This window comes from Heterocephalus glaber, unplaced genomic scaffold (genome assembly GCF_053883595.1).
Source record: "Heterocephalus glaber isolate CG9 unplaced genomic scaffold, H.glaber_assembly_v1.0 deba00001175, whole genome shotgun sequence".
Classification (NCBI taxonomy): domain Eukaryota; kingdom Metazoa; phylum Chordata; class Mammalia; order Rodentia; family Bathyergidae; genus Heterocephalus; species Heterocephalus glaber.
This window is the reverse complement of record NW_028258207.1, coordinates 749,276-771,107: the sequence shown is the minus strand read 5'-3', so window position 1 is coordinate 771,107 and position 21,832 is coordinate 749,276. Positions and strand designations below refer to the sequence as shown.

The 21,832-nt window shown below is 46.3% G+C and overlaps 1 protein-coding gene across 12 annotated transcripts in view; it reads right to left on the bottom strand.

The window, feature by feature from the left end:
- Ulk4 (unc-51 like kinase 4) overlaps positions 1–21,832 on the bottom strand; it is a 379,759-nt gene that overhangs the window by 328,704 nt on the left and 29,223 nt on the right. For all 12 annotated transcript variants that reach the window (XR_015451092.1, XR_015451093.1, XR_015451090.1 and 9 more), the window contains exons 14-17: positions 20,233–20,293; positions 18,585–18,766; positions 17,730–17,776; positions 16,038–16,116 (exon numbers count right to left, since the gene is read on the bottom strand). Coding sequence is in view for 7 of the 12 variants with exons in the window: in XM_004835115.3 (XP_004835172.1) it covers positions 16,038–16,116; positions 17,730–17,776; positions 18,585–18,766; positions 20,233–20,293 (369 nt within the window). In the remaining 5 variants the exon portion in view is untranslated. The remainder of the gene's footprint in view (positions 1–16,037; positions 16,117–17,729; positions 17,777–18,584; positions 18,767–20,232; positions 20,294–21,832) is intronic.

Genomic DNA, 21,832 nt, shown 5'->3' with positions numbered 1-21,832 from the left:
CTTATCTTCCAATGGTAGATGTTAAATCCCCATGTTAATGGACATATATTTAACAGTTATAAATGGACACTGAACTAAGCCCCAGGTCCATGAGGTATCAGGCATTTCCCATTATGCTCAAGGTTGTACTAGGGCAAGAGAATGGTTTTCTGTAGTTGTAATCTTTTGATGCACACATGTGCACACATGTGTGCTTTCAATACTAAGAATTGAGCCCATGGCCTTTGCTACATTCCCAGGCCTTTTCATTTTTTGTGACAGGATCTAAGTTCCTAACTTGCCCAGCCTGCATTTGAACTTGCGATCCTCCTACCTCAGACTCCCAGAGTATTGAGACAGAGGCATGCACCACCATGGCTGGCTGACAGGAACGGTTTTAAACTTTCTTATCTACTCCCAGTGGAAGATATAGCAGTAGTGAGATTATACTGACAACATAATACTTTAAATCATACACTTCCTAGTATTTCCTAAACCCTGAAATAAGAGGCATTCCACAATTCCAAATGAAGAGGGAATTCCAGGCTTTTCCCCAGGCTTTTTCCTTCTTAGAACATCACTTTCTTTGTTCCAAGCATAGCTAGGGCACATAGATAATATTGTAAACCACATAATTCTCCCAGTTTTTCATCCAAATTCTATTTTATTTGTATTAAATCTTGGATTTCTTTGGATCCTGTATATCTGATTAAACCTTGGCCAGTAAAATCACATCTGCAGGCCATCATTTTCACCAGTATTGATCACAAGGGACAGACACCCTGGACAGACGAGGGGACGCAGGGGCAAAATGACGATACAATGTTTGAAGAGATTAAATTCTGCTCTGTATTTAATAACTATGAAAATGTCCTTGCAAGGGCGTCTGTAAGAAGCTTTTCGCTGACATCTGGACATCAAAATCTTCACATGATCTCTAATTCTCTGCATGCTAACTGAGCAAGCGCATTCAACTCTGATCTGTAATTGACACCTAACTCCTAAAAACAGATAAGCAGCAGCCAGGACTGCCATCTGCCACTTCCTTGCTGAGCCATAAGTGTACACAAACAATGTAACTGGTAGATTCCTTCTCTCACAAATAAACTGTCAGCAAAAGCAAATAAAATACATAAATAGATTTCTACATGGTCTTTATACTAATTTCAAAAGTTTAGACACATTAGATACACAAACTATCAACTCCTTTTACTTTGTTTAAAAATTAGATGTCAACAAATATCAACTACAGAAGAAATTTTGTCATTTCTTGGTCACCAACCATCAAGTCCCTCTTCCTAACACCACTCAATATCCTCCTGGGGTGTATTATCCAGTTTTCCATCACTGGGCACAATACTCGACACCCACACCTTAAAGGAGGAGAGGCTTAATTTTAATTTAGCTCACCGTTTCCAGGAATTCAGTGCATGGTGGGCTGGCTCCTAGGCAGAAACATCATGATACTTAGCTCCTGCCAGCTAGGAAGCAGAGCAGGGGAACAGTGCCAGAGGGGAAGGGGATGAGGACCATATACAGTACCCAAAGCCACACCTCCAAGATACACCCAGGAGCGTGCTATACTAACCTCCTAGGTACTTCTTATTCCAAGGAAGCTGACCTACCAGGTTGACAGTCACAATCCATCCTTATCAGCTTCACACCCAAATACATTTCCTTAAGCCATACTTAAAATCTCCAAATAAAGACAGTAGCAAGTTCAGGATTCTGCCTATCATAACAGAACTATTCTGTTTAAAACTGGAAACACAATAATACCTTCCCCAAAGTCTCAACAGTTCTAGCATTTTTCACAGTCCAAGCCTCTTCTGAGACTCAAGACAAATTCTTAGCTGTGAACCTCTGAAAAAAATTGAAAACAAGTTCTATAATCCCAAGGTACACAGGGTAAACATTCCCATTCCCAAAGGAAAGAACAGGGATAGAAAAGAATCGGGCCAAAGCAAGACTGATACCCAGCCAGGCAAACATTAAGTCCTGTGCCCCACGTCCAGCATCTGCGCCATGGTGTGAGCTGAGTCCCACAGGGCTTGGACAGTCCCACCACTACAGCCTGGCTCCTGGCCTCTCTCTTGGGCTGGCTCGACTCAGTCTGCAGCTCTCCTTGGCAGACATTCCACATGCTTGGCTTCTCCAACTTCCTCGTCTGCACTCCACCTCTGACTTCGTTCCCACAGCCGCATGCACTGCCCTCTCAGAGGCTCCTTGCCTCTGAGAAATGGGGTGGAGATGGGACGGAAGCCTCCCTGACCCCACAACTCTTACATCCTGCACATCCGTAAAACCAGCACCATGTGGACAATGCCAAAGTCTGCTGTCTGCAGAAGCAGTAGCCGGGTCCCCTTGACCATGGCTACAGCGGCTTTTGAATGGTTGGGTGGCTAAGAACAGTGAAATGAATCCTGGGGAACCAATTCCCTAGGAGGCCCTTCTGAAGCAGGGGTCCCAGGGATACTCTTCTCAAATGAAAGGTTGACCACTTTGGACCCTTGGGCCTGCCCTGGGAGGGGTCTTGCTGATTCCTGAGGTGTCCTCGAAGCATCTTTCTTCTTGTCCCTGTATAAAGCATTTGGTTTCTTTTTCAGGGTGGTAATCTCTTAACCATGCCTCTGCCCGAACTACACATGGTTTCTTCTGTGCCAAAGTTTAAGTTTTTCACATTTTTCTGCTCTGCTTTTTACCCCTGATTCTCACTATAAATCTGGCTAAAAGCAGCTAGCAGTACCTATGCCACAGTCTGAATGTTGGGCTATCTTAACATTTCCTCCTCCAGATTAGCCTACTTCCCTTACATCTACTGAAAAGTATAGAGATGGGCAGGGGCAAAATGTTGATAAATTTTCTGTCAGTGTAACACACACTGCCTCTAGTGTAACTGCCCATAGAGTATTTGTTCCCAACTGAACAAGAATTGGCCTTTTCTGAACCTAGCCTTTACTGTCCACATTCCTATCAGCATCCTGGCCTAAGAACTGACCAGAATCACCTATCAAGCTCTATTTATAAGATTCCACAGCTTCTCTGGCTGGAATCTTCCACCTTCTTTCCACAAACCAGTTCCAACGGCTTTTAAACCACATAGTCAAGTACAGCCACAGCAACACTTCTATTTTTTTCTTGCAATTTTTAATAGTTTCTTTACCCAGTCTGCCCAAAATGAGTTGTTGTTTTTTAAAGCACAACATCTATTGGTACATTTTAGGCATACATAATGAAAATACTCATCACAGGGAATTTGATCCTGTACATGGTTCTCTGGTATAAAATCTCTATATTAGCTTTCCATCACCAGTCACTACACCTGATATATCCACAACTTAAAGGAGGAGAGAGGCTTAATTTAGCTCATGGATTTGGGGAATTTAGCCCATGGTTAGCTGACTCCAAGGCAGAAACATGGCAGAAAGATGAGGAAGAGCAAAGCTGCTTAGCTCATGATGGTTGGGAATCAGAGCAGGGAAACAGTGCCAGAGAGGAATGGTAAAGGACCATATTTAGTACCCAAGGCCACACCTCCATGACCCACCCAGACATAGCCAGGTCCATGCTTACTAACCTACTAACCATTTCTTAATCCAATGAAGCTGATATATCAGGTTAACAGTCATATGGGGTAATGTGTTTCATGCACTGGCCCTAATCTGTAGGACGTCAAACCAGGTATTCTACCGTCCAAGTTTAAAAACTGAAGAGGTCCTCAGCCCCCTTCAGGAATATTTTTCCTCCCACAATCTGGTACAGTCATGGGAGCACCAAGCCATGCAAGCTTAACCAGCACGGCTCTTGCTCAGAATTGGAGTCCTGAATGGAATGATACAGAGTAAAACAACAGCTGAAGATCACGCACGCATTCTTGCAGTATTCCCGAGCAAGATTTCAAGAGAATCCTGGTCCAGACACCTAACGAGTTGCTAGGTCCTGGCTGCTCTAAACCTTCTCTTGGATCCTTTGACTTCATTCATTTCCTTCTACTAAATACCCATTTTGCCTAAATTAGGTAGAGTTAACCTGCAGAAGTGGAAAATAGTACTAGTTCTATCCAGTTTCCCCCTCTCCCTTCCTAGACACAGAAACATTTCCTGGGCCCCTTAGACCCGGATGGGACCCTATGACCCATTCTGGCCAAGTGGCTGAAAGTGTAAATGGTGTAATGTATACCTATGTGCAATTCTCCATACCATCCTCACCTGCCCCTGGAAACCTTGCCGGCACTATGACAGATGGAGATGTCACATAAAATGAAAGTAGCTGGCTGCCCTTGAGAACGACCTAAGCCTGCAGGAAAAAAAGCAAGCCTATCCTGACTGAGAGAACACATTCAATTCCAGATCAATCTAGCCATATGTAATGATGGAGTTCTACTATTATAAAAGAATCACTAGTAAATAACCTATAAACTACTGGATCCATATCTCATAGTAAAAGAAGATTTGTGTGCAGCTAAGATGGGCCATCAACATTTATGTAATGGATCTCACACTAGGGTTGCAAAGCACCAACCAGCAGAAAAGTACTGCAAGAAGTACAGTGGGAGGCTAAGGTAGGAGGATCACAAGTTGAAGCCCAGTCTGAACAATGTAATGAGACCTTGTCTCAAAATTAAAAAGGGCTGGGCATGTATCTCAGTGCAAGGCTCTGGGCTCAGTTCCCAGTACTGCAATGAAAGGGGGAAAAAAGGAAGGGAGGGAGGAGGAAGAAGAGAAAGGAGGAGTAGAGCATAACAAGTGTACCTCACATTCTGGGAAAGGCAAAACCATGGAGACAATGAAAACATCAACAATTGCCAGAGGTTTGTGGGGGGGGGGGGGCGGTGCAGATTACCAGGCCAAGCATAGGGGACTTTTATGGCAGGAAAAATACTCTGCATGACATCACAACGGTGGTGGATACACGTTGTCACACATTTTCCCAAACGCACACAATGTATGAACAGCCCATTTTGTGCTACTATAACAGAATAGCACAGAATGGGTAATTTATAAAGAACACAGACTTATTTCTTATCCTTCTGGAGGCCAGATAGTCCAAGATGGAGGTGAGGGCCTTTCTGCCACCCCATCTCACAGGAGAAGGTGGAAGGGCAAGGGCGAGGAGTGGGGTAAGAGGGAAAAAGGGAAGGAGAGACAGAGAAAGGGACCCAACCCACCCTGTTTATAGATAATGCCATTAACCACCTCTTAGTAGACCATACCTCCCAACCGTGGTATTGGTTGGGTATTGGGGTTGTTTCCAGGAGACAGTTCTGGGGGTACATTCAAACCCTACCAATGGACCACAGCAAGAGTAAGTCATGCTGTAAACTGTGAACTCAGGAGATGCTCATGAGTCAGTGTAGCACCCTGGCTCTGTAACAAGTGTGACCTCCACTGCAGAGGCTGGCAATGAGTCAGCTACGCACAAGGGAAGGCAGAGGGTCTATGGGGCATCTCTGCTCTCATCTCTCAATTTCCTATGAATCTAAAACTGCTCTTTTTAAAAAGTCTTCGTTAAGAAAGTACAGTGATCAATCCTGCCATGAAACTAAGTTAAAAATCTGAATATCTGGGCCAGGGATTTAGCTCAGTGGTTCTGCCACTTGCCTTCCAAGCACAAGGACCCGAGTTTGATCCCTGGTACAAAAAAAAAAATCTGAATATCAAATTACAGTAAATCTGTAGTTCAGAACCAGGTGCCACATTAAATTTCCCTTATCCACTTCTGGTCTAGTGTATGACAGTCAAGATACTTTGAATGTTCTTCCACTGAAAATAATTTAAAATGCTAGATAAAATGTCTTTACAAAATGCACAGCTGCAGTGACAAGAAATTAGAAAATTACCAAGACCAAAAAGAGGAAGAAAAAAACCCCAGAAAACAGAACACAGGAAGACAGGCGCACTTTCAAGATGCTTTATCCCTGAGGGACACGTCCTGAATCTTGATGACCTTGAACTGACCTTTCAAAATGGAACAAGAGATAAACCCCAGGGCCTGCCCACAGTGTGGTACCACACAGGAGCCCACTCACATTAACCTGCAACCCTAAGGGTGGATGGATAAGGATGAACCTGTCCGCAAGAGGGGACAGCAAGGAGTCTGGAGCCCTTGGCACCAAATGAAGCACAGGGGGTAAAACCATCTCCCCTGAGAATCAAATTGGGACTCAAAAGCAGGTCTGCAGCTCACACTCACAATGCCTGTCCTGGGAGCCCAGAGATTTAAGGCTAGGATCTTCTAGGCTGTCAACTCAAGCTGGCCCTGGTGATGAGATTGGCTCTGAACGTGGACTCCTCTCTGGAAACCTAAAATCCACCAAAGCCCAGGAGTCAAATTAGAAGCTGATCAAGCTGACGTGCTACATGGAGTCTTAGCCCAAACCCATCTCCCATCTGGTGGTTATTTTCCTGGTCCCAGAACACTCAGCCACAGGCAGAGTTCTGACACCTGTTTCCTGAGCAGCGAGTTGAAGAATATCTAGCAGGGAGGGCCAGGGTGGAGGTCACTGTAACACCTGCCCGCCTGCCCACTCAGTGACGGTGAGCCAAGCAAGCCACCAAAGTCCTGAGAGTGTAGGGATGGGGATTTCTACCACATCGGGTCAACCTGCCTCTCAGGTCAGTGCAGGGCCACATACTTGTAGTCCTGGAGGATGACTACAGACTTCTGCAAGCTTAATTCATTAATGACACCTACTGTGGCTGCAGTTTCAAACATAGCACCTTCACTGAAGCAAATGAACACAGCTCTGGCATACTTCCTTTTCCATCCAAATCAGCAGATAAAATCTGAAGCATTTCTGCTTGCTAAACTGCCCTCTGTCAAATCTTCTGCCGTGTCGTCACATGACCCACGGGGACCCTGATCATCTTGATGGCTCCCAGGACATGGAATTGTCCCGTCATATTGATGACATTATGCTAAGTGGGTCTGGTGAACAGGACCCTAAGTTGCGTGCCAGAGGGAAAGAGGCAAATCCTAAATGAGTTCACAGCCCCCACCTAGCACACTGCTGATGCTCCTAGGACCCCTGAAGCCTGGGGCATCTGAGGCCATGCCTTCTCAAGTGACAGACAGGTTCGTGCATGGATGACAAAAACGGTCCAGTGACTGGCAAGTTTCTGGATACTGAGGCTCCGATCCATTTAGTGCGGACTGATAAGACTACCAGCTGGAGAGGGATCCAAGAAAGTGTTCGGTAGCAAGTCTAAGCTGAGCACAAGCTACTCTGCCAGCCCGGTCTCAAGACGCACAGAACTCACACTACTGAAACTGCGGCAGACATGCCACAGGAAGCCTGTGACAAGCTCCACTGCAGAATCACAGCACAGACCCGTCCCCAGGGCTCTGGAGCAACCAGTCCTCATAGGAAAAGCAGCTCTGGCTTGCTGCTGGACCCAGGCTGAGACTGACTGGTTGATCCTGAAATGCTACGGACCCGATCTTCCAGTCCTATACTGGGTGTTACCGTAGAACTGGCCATGCTTAGCTGTAGTTCGTTTTAAAACCGAAATGGTACTGCAGACCAAGCCAGCAGAGTCCGTCACTACACACAGGTGGCTGAGACGCCATGCTGTCTGCTCCCACAGCTCAGCTGCCTCGGGCACACCAGGACTGCAGAAAACTCTGCATCTCCTCTTTCTCCGGAGGAAAAAGCAAGATCTGGTTCACACATGGGTCTGCATGCTATGTCAGCATCAGCAGGAAGGGGATGCCACTTCACTCCAACACCACTCAAAGGGGCTCAGAAAGAGTGTACAGGACTTGGGGGCACACATACTGTTACCTTAGAGAGCGAGAGATGGACTAAGGCAAGGATCGCTGCCCTGGAGCCCAAGGGCTGGCCAGAGGGTCACAAACACAGAAAGAACAAAATAGTGCTTTGAAAACAGTGCTGTGGAGAGAGGGCCATGTAGTCAGTCGCAGTCTCACACACGAAGCTCCACCGGAGGGCTGCATGGTCAGCTGGAGAAGTGGGACCAGCGAGGGCACCACCTGGCGCCATTCTCCAGCAGCCCGGGCACAGAGAGGCGCACGGAGGTGAGGGAGGAAGTCAGGCCCGAGCACAGCGGCCCTGCTGCTGCCACCTCCAACCGGCCACAGACAGAAGCCACACTGAGCCCTGACGTGGATCGCTCCCGGAGGGCCCTGCTGGCCACCCGGCAGGTTAATCAGCCCGGAACCCTGTGGTCATGGAGGCAGTGCCTTGTCCTCACGCGGACAGAGGGCAATTCCAGTACAGTGAGTCAGCGCTGCTCCAGGGGCTTCTGCCCAGTGCGCCGGCACTGCGACTCCCTTCAATCGGCTTCTCTCGGCCGCTCCCCTGGTGGCTGGGACACAGTACCCGCCACCTACAGCTTAGCGGAGGAGAGGCTACATGAGGCTCAGGTCCGCGCCTCCCGTGCACAGCCCTGTCTCGGCCCAGGATCCCACCCACGCCTTCTCTTCGGGCCAAGCCCCACCCTGGGTAGGTGCACTGTCCCTCCCTCGGCCACCCCTTGCTAGAACAACCCTGCATCGCCCCATCTGGCTGGGCCAGCAGCCGGAGGCTGTGACTCATCAGTGCCCGCTGAGAAGGTTCTTCTCCCTGTCAGCCCGAGAGACCAGCACTGGGCCCCTGGGTGCAGCCTTCCTCTCTGGCTAGCTCAGCGTCACGGACTGACCAAAGAGAAAGGTGCCAGCCCTCGCTCGGAGCGGCAGCCTTCTCGCCCTTCTCAAACCACCAGCTTCATCCTTTCAGGTAATTTTGTTCAAAAAAAATTTTAAAACACCAACAGAACAAACTTCAGGAACCACCAGGGACCATACATCCACATGTGACGTCAACATCAGAGAGCACTGGGGCTTAACCTAAGAACCCCCAGTTTCACCTCGTTCTACACAAAAATGTGAGGGTTATTCAACTCTTGTTTATCACTTTTCACAAATTTTTCTCATGCTGTCCAAAAAGAAACAGAGAAAGATTGAAATTTTGACGGGTGCTGAAATTAAAATTTATGGGCTAATTTAGAAGAAACTGACATTTTTGCATAATTGGGTCTTTTCATCGAGCAACTGGGATGTCACTCCATATATTTTCATCCTTCAGTAATTTCGTATTTTTCTTTCTTCCCCCTGGCTTTGGTGAATTATAATTGACAAAGAAAACTATATATTTTTAAAGAAAGAAACAAAAAATAAGTTCATTTAGCACAGAACTGTGGAGGATTAAAAATGATCTCAGCCTAAGCTCAGAGCCACAAACAACCCAGAACCGATCTCATGTGTGTCTGATGTGGAACACAGCGTCTCACAGCCCCTCGACACACACACAAAAAAAGTCTGACTGGAGCAATAAGGCTGCTGAAGTCTGAAACTAATGATCAGTCTTAACTCCACTAACACAGATACAACCAGATGTTCTGTGCCTCTCCCCAGGAGCCAAAGGAACTACACAGCACCCTCCATGAACAACTATCATCCCCACTCACCCCCAAAAGGGAACTCAAATCAAACCAGTGGTCTAAACCAACTAGCACTTAACAGGCAATGCAGGTGACAGAGGACTATGTTCAAACAACACCAGAACAGCACAATAAAACTCCTCACATTCCAGCTGGGCTAAGATAGATAACAATTTGTCTTGAATAAATGGCGCTGTGTTGATCACCTTCCCATCACTGTGACAAAGTACCCAACACCTGCAACTCAGAGGAGGGGAGGTCTATTTTGGCTCCTGATTTCAGAGGGTTTAGTCCATGGTCACCTGCCTCCAAGGCAGCAGAAATAGCATTATGGAAGGGCCTGTGACCACCTACTCAACCAATGGCAGCCAGGAAGCATAAAGAGAAGGGAAGGGCCAGTGAAAAGAATAGACCCTTCTAGGTCAAGCCTCCCCAGTCACCTGCCCCTCCAATCAGGCCCTACCTCCTATCTGCTGTGAACTCATCCATGGATTCATATGGGGATGAGTACAGTGCTCCTACGATCCTATCACCCTCCAAAATTCCACCTCTGGATACATTAGACATTTGGGGGACATTTTAGATTTAAACTATAACATTCCATCCATTAACGACTTGTATCTAGATGTCCCCACAAAGCCTCATGTACACACAGGTGGGGCTTTTTGGAGGTGGCTATATCTAAGGTGTTTGATTCTGTGATTAAGGGTATGGGATAACTAAATGGGTTTAGCATAGTTCTGGGTGTGGATAATGGAAGCCCCTCTCTGGGTGTGGATGCAATCAATAGCTTATACCCTGATGGAATGTACAAGGAGAGAATGAAGGCAAGCTTGCTGCTACTGCTGCTGCTCACTGCTTTCTGTTTGCCACACCATGGACTGTTTCTCTTCTGTGAGGGCCCTCTACCAGGCCACCCTGCTTTGGAGCCAGCCGACTCTGGACTGAAACCTCTGCAAACCGTGAGCTGAAATAAATCTTTCCTCCTTTAACTTGTGGGTGTTGGGTATTTTGTCTTATTAATGAGGAAAGTAACTAAGACAACCTCTGATCTCCAAAAGACTCATGTCCATCTCATTATACAAAAAGGATTTAGTCCATCTCTAAAAATTGCTAATTCTGGGATTATATAAAAGTTCAGGTCCAAAGTCTCCTTTGAGATTCAAAACAAACTCTTAGCTATGAGGCTCTGCAAAAATCAAAATGAAAGTTAAATACTTCTAACATACAATGGCCCAGGGTAAATATTTCTACTGCATTAGGGAGGAATAAGGGAATAAAAAGGAACCAAATCAAAGCAAGAAGAAAAACCACCAAGGCAAACATTAAAATTCCTGTAGCTCCATGTCTAGCCCTGGGGGGCAGGTTGCGGAGAGATGGGAGATCCTGAGAGCTTGCGCAGCCCTGCCCACCTGGCCTCCCTCTTGATCTTGAGCTGGCTCTGCTCACTGTCTGCACCTTACAGATATCTCCAATTCCCTTGGGTCTCCACTGCACATGCACATTCACCTTCACTCTCACAGCTTCCCACACCAAGGATGCACTGCCTGGCCTCCCAAACTTTCCTCTGAAATCTAGTTTGGACACCTCCATGACCTCACAACTCTTGCACTCTGTATACTGGTAAAAATAGCACTGTGTGGATGTCTGATGTCTGTTGCCAGCTTGAGCAGTGCCGTGGCTCCCTTGGTCCATGGCTGAAGTGGCCTCTAAGTGCCTGGATGGCTAAACTCAGGGATACTCTTCCCTAGGTAGCCCTGAGTGAGCAGGGAGCCCTGGAGCCCCTTTCTCAAAGCAAAGGCTTTTAAGAGAGTTTACTTTTTTATAAGTTGAGCATGTGATGAGTGGGATCAGGCCAATTCCTGAGATGTCCTCAAGGGATTTTTTTTTTGTCCCAATAAAAAGTATTTGGCTTCCTTTTTTTTTTTGTACTGGGGATCGAACTCAGAACCTTGCGCTTGCAAGGCAGGCACAATGCCACTGAGCTAAATCCCGGCCCTGGCTTCTTTTTAATGATATTAATATTTTTAGTAACATGCTCTCCTTTGCCCCAACTTTAGAGGCGTTCTGTAGCCCAGTGCACAATTTCTATATATTTTAGCTTTGTTTTTTGCTCCTGGTTCTTGTTATCTGGCTGAAAGCAGCCAGCCTGAACACTGGGCCGCCTTGAAATTTCCTCCACCAGATTAGTCTTCCGTCTCTAAATTTAGTCTCATAAAAAGTCTTAGAACATGGATAAAAAGAAGAAAAGTTATTTGCCTGAATGTAACACACATGGCCTCTGGCCCATTTCCCAAGAGTCCCTGTTCCTAAGTGAAACCTTTTGAGTCTGGCCTTTATTGTCCATATCCTTATCAGCATTTTGGTCTTTGAGTTCTGACCAAATTGCCAACCAAGCTCTGCTTACAACATTCTAGAGCTTCTCTAGCCTGCATCTACAAACATTTCCAAACCTCTCCCACAAACCTGTTCCAAAGTCTTCTGAACCACATGGACAGGTACAGCCACAGCAGCAACCCCACTCCTGGTATCAATTTTCTGTATTAGTCACCTTTCCATCATTGGGACAAAATACCCAACACCCACCACTTAAAGCAAGAGAGCGTGAGGCATTAAACAATCAAAGAGAAGCCATTTTGGCCACCACGTTGCTCCATTCAGCTGTACATCACAGTCACGTACTCCACTCAGAAACGAACCATTCCAGAAAGCTATAGCAAAGCTAACCTTTAACATTCCTGTCCCAGGCCTTGACCACTGCTGTAAGACCTATAAGGACAACATGCACCAAAGTGCACATGGCCCCACCTTATCCTCCCCCCAACATTCCTTTCCCATACCTACAAGCTTTATCTACAACTGTTTCAAGCTCAAGAAACCCTTAAAAAGGGTCCTTGCTTTTCCCAGGCTAATACCAAAACAACCACTCCCCTCTTCCAGCCTGTTAAAAACAGCACTTGCCCTACTCCTGAACACAGGTCTCTCTGTCTCACCTGCCCCTTTACAGTGCGACTATTCAACTGCTCTCTGTCTCGGTTTCTGTCTTGGTAAGTTCTTTCACTGGCCATGTTGCTGGCCTCTGCAACACTGTCATGTGGCAAAGAGGTTTAGTTTGGTTCATTTTAGAGGCTTCAGTCCATGCCCAGCTGGCTCCGAGGCAGGAAAACATGGTGGAAGAGTGTGGCAAAGGACAGCTACTCACCCCATGGCAGCCAGGAAGAGAGAGAGGGAGGAGCTGGGGGCAAGAACAGACCCTTCCCAGTCACTCTTGGTGACCACCTCCTCCAACCAGAACCCAGCTCCCAGAGCACACTTAGCTATGGCCCCTCCACAGACTACTCCACTGATGAGTTCTTTTTAAAGGGCACAGTGGCCCATGCCTTTGATCTCAGCACTTCAGAAGGGTGAAGCAAGTTTGGGCCCTGCTGGAGCAACTTAGTGAATAAGACCCTGTCTTAAAATTTTACAGGTCTGGGGATACAGCTCAATGCAAAGGCAGGGCTCACTCTCTAGTGCTGGGGAAAAGAAGAAGGGGAGCAGTGGGAGAGGGGGTGAAATGATCGCGACATGACATGCATGTGCACCAGCTCCCGAGATGGATGGTACTGTTAACACACAGATGTCCGTTGATGCAAGTGATTAGGAAGGAAAGGAGGCAATGCTTCTCAATCCAGAAGACATCACGACCAGTTCTTTTTATAACCAGAAGAGATAAACTTAAACCACATCATAAGGGTAGCAAGACAGATTATTTTTCTCTTCTGCTTGTCCCTTTAACAAATTACACCACCACAGTTTCCTACTCCTGTAACCCTTCCTGAGCCTTCAGCACTGGCTGAGGACCTGAAATACACCTCAGCTCGCTGGCTCAGCACCAGTGGGAGTGAAAAGTGAGATTCTGTACTTTTAACTTCTCTTCCATACCTTACGGGCTCTGCAACAACAATTTTTATTACCCACTGGCAGTGAGACTATTAAGAGAAATTAAGACTCATCTCACACCTGGAAGTTTGTTAATAATTTACAAATAAATCATCTATGAACACCCAGCTTCGAGCCTTACACAATCCTAGCCTCAGGAGCTCAGAACGTGAGTGGCTGGTGGGCTCCGTGGCTTCCATGGCGCCTGCAGTCAGGCGCAAGGTGCTGAGTCTGTTTGTCCAGAGAGGAGTCCTGGCTTTCACTAACTTCATTAACCTCAAATGGTGACTGGCAATCACCAACGGCTAGTGCCAGTGTGTTAGCAGAAACCTCTAGAAACAAGAAAGAGATAAAACACCGCCATATCCCTGCTAAGCCTCCACAGCAAAGGCAGAAGTTGAAGGACAGATTGTGAAACTTCTTGGCTTTTCCCAGTGCTTGGGTGACCTCTAGTGGTAGTTGAAACTGTCGCGGCCAACTGCTCAAAACAACTACAAGGTGCAGAGACATGGGAGGTCCAAGGCAGGGCTGTGCTCAGTGAGCGGCCCGGGGTTCCATCCGCAGCAGAGCAAACACAAAGCAAACAAACAAACAAACAGCAGCATTGCCAAGGGGCACCTGGCCCAACTTCAACTTCTGCAACCTCCATTACCCAGCAAGTTTAGCTCACTAATTCAAAACTGTTCACCAGATGGCTAAATATACACTAGTGCCTTTCGATGGACTGGGAGTGATCTTCCCCAAGGTTTCCATTTCCAGTTAACCAAGCATGAACAAATCCCCGGCAGAAATGGAGGACACAGGCGCCTCGGGAACGGGCACCCACCATCTCTCACAGACAGAAACAGGAGGGTTAGGAAAGGGGACAATGAGCACACCACACACCTGGTCTCCAGAGGCAGCGTGGCCGAGAGGGCAGCCGAGGGCACAGCCACAGTGCAGTCCAGGCTGCTGCCCAGTCGCCCTGGTGGTGCTCACAGCGCCGGGAGTATGGGGCCATGGGGCAGGGGTGACGTGGGCGTGTCAGTGGGGTGAGTGACGGACCCAGGCTGCTGCAACGCCCACTGTCCAGACCTTTGTGAGTCCCTGACAGGGGGGATGAGGGCAGCCCCAGGCAGTTCCCAGTCTGCCCCGTCTTCCCTAGGCTGTGCTGCAGGCACCCCAAGTCTCCAGACCCCTCCACGACACCCACCTGCACACACCTCTCCCCACAGTGTCAGCCGGAGGGGGAGCTGACCCCAACCCGAGACCATCCCAGCCCTGACCCTTCTAAGCACATCAGTCCTCCCAGGAAGTGGCCCACTGAGGTGAAAACAGTGGGCCTGGACACGAGGTCCCCAGGCCTGCTGCCCAGCCCAGCCCTGCCGCTGCTTAGGACTCCATCGTTCTGTAACCGCCACTGCGCACACCAGGCACAGGGCATAAGGTGCCTGGCACAGCCTCGGAGACCCCCAAGCAGCTGTGCAGGACACCTGTGCCCGCATGCGTCCCCACTGGCAGCAGCCACATCCTGGTACCCAGGGCCTTCCCCAGCACAGAGCACTGCCAGGCTCTCACTGCAGTTCGGGTCTCATTTGCATTTCTGTGGTGACTCAGTGTTTTCAACGCTGAACATTAAAATTCATTCTGGCTGGGCGTCTTGGCTATGAAAGTCTGCTTTAAAATATTATCATAGCAACTAGCGAATGTCTGCACTCTTAAAAACACAACAGGAAATAAATGTATGTATGTGTGTGTATGTGTGTACCTATGTATTTACATACATGTGTACATGTGTAGCACTGTGCATTTTGTATGTGTGTAGGTAAAGTGTGGGGGGGGGGGGTGACAACAATCCGATTCAGATCAGCGTGGTCTCCCAGAGCCACCTCTAACAGAAGCGTGACCTTCTCAAACAGAAGCCTCATGAAGGGTCCTCTGCCCGTGACACCCCCAGGCTCCCACCTCGTTCTGAATGAGTCCCCAGTCCTCGCCATGCCGTCCAGGCCTCGCTACCTCACGCCCCTCGTCGCCCTGCCCACAAAAGCCTTGGTGTTTTCATCTATTTTTGATTCTTGGGCCTTTTCTAGCCCAAGGGATAAAAACTCATTACCAATTAAGCATAACCAACATTAATGGGAAGAAGCATTCAACAGTCAAGGACACTCATGTAGGCTGCAGAGCGGTAGTGCTTGCTGCCAGGGCCTGGGGTTACCCACTAACTAAATAAGAAAAGCTTTCCATATCAGTACTTCAAAGGAATGACAATACTAGAAAGTATCTTTGGTGTGCACGTGACCATCAGATGCCAGGATCAGGTGTCAAGAAATGACTGGCATGGGCCAGGGATTTAGCTCAGTGGTTCCAGCGCCTGCCTCGAAAGCACAAGGTTCCGAGTTCGATTCCCAGTACTAAAAAAGAAAGAAAAAGAAATGACTGGCAGCTGGTGAGCTTAGGAACACTAAACTCCAGGTGAAAGGTGTGATTACGGCTCTGCTTTCCCGAGGCTGTGCCTCTGCCACATGGTTTTCACAACAGCCTAGTGCATCGCTGAGCTGTGCCAGTGAACCCTCCAATGGCCAGTGTCACCATCCTGTCAGGGCCACAGGGCCACAAAGAGAAATCACAGGAAGGCTGGGGAAAGCTGTATGTTCCGAATTATAAAATCAAAAACAATCTCTATAGCATTTACAACAGGGCAGTAACAAAAGACATTACCTCGATAACAGGTGTGTTTTCCTGGAGCTCACTCGTGTTCGAGGCCAGGAGACCGATCACCCGCGCCACCTTGGCCCGTCTGTGAAGGGAGAGGACACAGCTCTGAGAAGGGGTGGGCACTAAGGAGCGTGAGACGCAAGGCGTGAGGTAGACTGGCTGTGTGCCACGTGCACAGCCGGGGGCACAACCTCCTGCTCATGGGGAAACACAAATAGCAAGTTCCCAACACAGAATGCTACCCAAAAAACAGCACAGCATAAAAATGATCACAACATACTTCAAAACACTACCTAACTCAAATTAATGACATAATAATTAATATAGACGAGGGGAAGAACTTAGAAACTATATCATGTGATTGTATTTCTATATGCCGAATGAACTTGGAAAACTGATCAAAACTGGAAAACACGGAAGCAGCACCATCTGAAAGAGGAAAAGAAGCTCCTAGTAGAAGACTTGTCATCTACCTTACTATTTGCCATTTTCCTCCATTTAAAACTGTTTAATGTTTAAACTTGAGTTTTAAAAATGAAACAAAACAGTTTTAAAACAGCGCTTGGAAATGAGTAAGAGCATGCATCTTGGTGTCAGCAGGGCACCCATTTGAAGGTATGTTTTCAAGAACTGTGTTTAAACAGTAAGAATGTCCCTGGTTTCTTTTTAACGAGCGCACTGCAAACCTTCTCAAAGTACCAACTACTCAACCATTCCCTTAAACCCTATTTGGTAATGCCGTACTTTGCCTTGGGAGGGTGGCATTAGAAGACGCATCAGAGTAATACCCCAAAAGAGCTCTGTGCAAACTCCTGTGGTCTCCAGTCTTTTGCCAGCACGAAGAATAATTACTATCATTCTCTACCCAACACTTCACAACATCTCCTCACCCCCGTTTCTCCATGTATTTCTAATAATCACATGAGCTAAGTGAGCTTGCTGCACCCCCAGTATACACTAACCACCCACCACCAGACAAACCAGACCCTGTACAAAGTATGTCATATATTTATCTCACTCACAGTTTAATTAGCACCAAAACCTATGAAGTTGTTACACTGTCCCCATTTTACAGGGGAGGCTCAGGAACTAAAGCAGTTAACCCAACAGACAGATCTGTCTCAGACCTAAACTAAACTATTTCCTTGTCCCACACAGACTCCCTAGGAAGCGGAGACCCAGAGGAAGGTTTAACCATTTGGCCACATCTCACTGGCAGCCAGAGCCCAGTCTTCCAACACCTGACCTACTACTGCACTTCTCACCAAGGCTGCTGCTTCCACAGAGAGCTAGCATCCTTCCTCCTTGGATTCTATAGGTTACAATCCCGCAAGATTACAGAGAACGTCCTGGGAAGCTGTGTGCCTCAGGAAGGGAAGCTACAGGTGCCCAAAAGAAAATTCTAGGCGTGTAAATTAAAACACAGGGATCTGGTGCATAATAAACACTCAACAGCAGTCAGTGAAGTAGCTTAGACAATCCCAGAATTGTATTTATAATATTAGGATAATGGCTATTTTTAAATCTTCTTTTTAAATTTATAATTAGAATGCCTCCAGAAATTGTCTATGAATCAGAGTCATCTTTACTTCAGAGTAATTTATAATAACCATTTAGTACTCTGCTTATGAGTGTGTGAGCTGTAGTAACTTCGTAAAATCCTAAAGAATATTTTTAAATATAAATGTTACTTACATATCCCAGTTTGGAGCTATTCGCAAATGCTGGATTAGCAACTGGAACTAGAATAAAAAGTAAAAATCCACATTTAACTCATGAAACAACACAGAAAGTGATTCCAAGGTAACAAATCAGATCTTTATGCAACAAAAACGTGAATTATGCACCAAGAAAATAATTTACAAAATGCAAAAAGTACTGAGCAGATGAAAAACAAAGAATACTTTTAGTTTCTTCTACCACTTTACATACCTTAAATGTCCAACCCATGCAACAGACACCAACTACCAAACAAGTAACCTTAATACCACCTTGAAAGCAAAATGAACTTACGCTTCTTCCTGCCAGTTCCCAAATGACTGCCCTATGGGAAACACTTCCAAAGCACTGTAATTCTTTGCTGAAGAGAACTTCAAAAGCACTGCCTGATCCCAGTGGGTTTACCAGTAAATGAAGACAATCCAAGAACATTCCCAGGAGGAGCAGGAAACAGAAGTCTTAGGGACGTGACAGCTCCCTTCAATGTCGCAGCAGAAACCTTGGAGGTCATTTACCGGGTGGACACCGTAAAGGAGCCCCTACTCCACACAGGCAGCTCACGACAGTGTGAGAAGGTCTATCCTGTGATTTCATGATGAAAACTATGCTACGCTAATTAAAAATTAACATAAAATAAAATATTACAAAAGAAAAACTTGGAATCACCATTCTACCCAACTGCTTTTAGACATAAGCACTAAACCGAGGATAATTTCCATGAACCTGTAGTAGATAAATCATTTTTCACTATTTTAACCCTTGTTTCAACCTCCAGAGAAACATGAGAGGTATGAGGCCTGCTGCAAGGACTGTGGAAGCAGCAACACTTGCCAGAGGAGAATGGAGGAGTCTGGGGGCGACCTCCTTGTGAGCGGCCACCACGCACAAATAGCAGAGGAGATTCAGCTTGGCTCGGGAGGCCCCCGTGCTCTTCTCAGTGGAGTCGATCTGCGAGCACACTTGCTGCAAAAAGTCGTTCCAATCTTGGTCCTTCAGAAATAATAGCTTATCAACTGCACAGGGAACAAAGTAGTGAAAATGTGTATGATGAGAAAAGAGGATTGCTGAAACATCATGTGAGAAATCAAATGTAGAATTCTCAGAGGTTCAATGAGGACAAAGAAGCCTCTAACACTACCACTGTCAAAATTACCCAGGCGTGATAGTGCACATCTGTAATCCCAGTATTCTGGGAGGCTGAGGCAGGGGGATTGCAACCTCAAGCCAACCTGGGCAACTTAGTAACTTAGTGAGACCTGATCCTAAAATTAAAAAAAATTTTTAAGGCCTGGAATGTAGCTGAGTGCGAAGGTCTGGGTTCGATCCCCAGTACTCTCAATAAATAATCACTCTAAAGATAATACATTTAATTGTCCTTCTACATTCTTCATCTCCATCTATCCAGGAATACTTCTTAATTAATTCAATTGAAAACTCTACTCAAGGAAAAAAAAAAAGCACACAACTAAAGGAGAATTGTCCTACAACCTCCACTATAAGTGCAAAATTAAACAAAACTATTTAAAGAAAACAAAAAAAAAAAAATTGTAAAAATAACTCCCTAAACAACTCAAAAGGGAAAAAAATGAAAGACTATAATTCCTCCATAATAATCCTCTGGGTTTCCATGATCAATACTTCTTGACACTGAATGCACTATTAATTTTTTGCTTTGGGTCAGGGATGTAGCTCAATGGCACCACGCCTGCCTCTCAAGCACAAAGTCCTGAGTTCGATCCCCAGTACCAAAAACATAATAACATTTTGCTTCACTTTGGCCTTTTGAAAATGTCTATGTAGTTTCTTTTGGTTTTTTATCAGTAATTATGTTGACTTATATAAGCCATTAGTTGGTTCATTTAAATTTGAGTAGATTTTACAATGAATTTACTTTAAATCAAAGATTCTTCTCTAGCCACAGTAAAGAATTTTCCCTGAATCTACCTTAACATTAAAATATAACTTGTCCAGCTGAAAAAGTTGACACAAGATGTGCAAAAGTGCTGATGCTCACCGCAGAAAGGCTCCCGTTAGCTGCAATGACATGCGATCACCCTTTCACTGTTTCTACTCAGACAGGGTCGGGCATGTTTAGGGTGGTGTGGCCACAGACAGCTCTTTCTACCAAACCCAAGCCCCGCAAGAGTGAGCTGCCCAGCCCGGGGGCACTCAACTGCCTGCCCTGAGCACCCACACCACCACCATCCCTGCAGAAACCCAGCGGCCCCAGGGGAAGGGCGCTCATGCAACGCTCGCCCTGCTCCCCAAAACGTCCCCACCCACAGGCCACAGGGCATCAGGATCGGCTGCCAAGGTAGGTTACCAGGGCTTGTAATTTACATAGCACTGCCCCAAGAGCACAACCAAGGGGCGAGGAAACAGACTTCAATAGCCCATACAAATCTTCCATTTGCAAATAAACTTTGTGTTTGTATCCACATACAGAGTTGCATGTTGAACAATCCGTTTATGGTCCTACCTGAACGTGCTGGTAGCTGCAATATTTTTGGATCAAATTTAATTGGCGGTTGCTTCATTATCTGTGGTTCAAAAATAAAATAAAATTTTGAGTTACGTTTTGAGATGGACATTTGTCTGCAAAAATGTCCCCTGAATCACACTGCAAAAAAGAATGCTGTCATCAAAAAAGAAAAAAGAATTCAACAGTGCTGTTTCAGATTAAACTATTTAAACAGAGACAAAGTGTTTTTGAAAATAATTTCCATTGAGTTCTTTGGGTGTTCTAGATATTAGTCCTCTATCAAAAGAGTAGCTGGGGGCCAGGGATGTAGCTCAGTGGTGCTGCGCCTGCCTCGCAAGCAGAAGGTCCTGAGTTCAATCCCTGGTACGGAAGAAAAAAAAAAGTGTAGCTGGTAAAATTTTCTGCCCATTCTGTGAGTTGTCTTTTCATTCTGCCAACTGTTTCCTTTGCTGTGTAAAAGCTTTCTACTGTTTACAGCAGCACAATTCACAACAGGTGAGCTCTGGAAACAGCCTAGATGCTTGTCAATAGATGAACGGATAAAGACAGTATGTTATACTGGTACACACACATAAGGGAGTATTATTCAGCTATAAAGAATGAAAAATATCATTATCATGGTTTATATCTAGATGTCCCTGCAAAGCCTCACGCATCAGAGGCAGGGCTTGTGGGAGGTGAGTGAATCACAGAGGCGCTAAATGTGATGTCAGGAGATGGGGTCTGGCTGGGGGTCATGACCTGGTAGGGGCATCTCCTTCCCCAGTTCCTCCTTCCCTCTCTCTGCTTCCTGACTGCCAGCACCTAAGCATCCTTTCCCCCACCATGTCCCTCTCCTTTGCCATTCCTTCTTTGAAGCCAGCCAACCATGGACTGAAACATGAGAAAAAATAAACCAAAATAAACCTGCCCTCCTCTAAGTTGTGGGTGTTTGGTATTGTGTCCCAGAGACAAGATAGTGACTAAGACAGATTTTAGCTCCATGAAGTGGGGTCACTGCTGACTAGAAAAGCCCTAGAATGCTGTAAGCTGAGCTTGATAGGAGATTCCAATCAAAGTTCAGACCAGAATGCCGACAGAAATGCAGATGGTAAAGACCAGACTCAAGAGATTTCAGTTGGGAACAAGAACTCTACTGGCAGTTGGAAGCCAGGTCCTATGAATTATGCAGAAAATTTGTTTACACTCTACTCATGTCCTGAGACCTTGCAGGGGTGGAGATTTAGGACAGTGGACCAATTAATCTGGCAGAGAAAATTTCAAGGCAGCTAAACATTCAGGCTGTAACACAGGCACTCTCACTGCTTTTAGTCAGATTTACACTGAGATACAGGAGCAAATGGACCATTTATAGTTTTTGCTAGACAGAAATGGGCTCTAAAGGTGGAGCAGGGCCAGGGATTTAGCTCAGTGGTTCCACCACCTGCCCCACAAACACAAGGACCGAGTTGGACCTCCAACACCAAAAATAAAAATAAATAAAGGTGGAACAGAAGAGAGCTTGGTTGCTTAAAAGATTCTCATTATGGGCCGGGGATTTAGCTCAGTGGTTTCGCAGCCTGCTGCGCAAGCGCAAGGACCCAAGTTCAATCCTCAG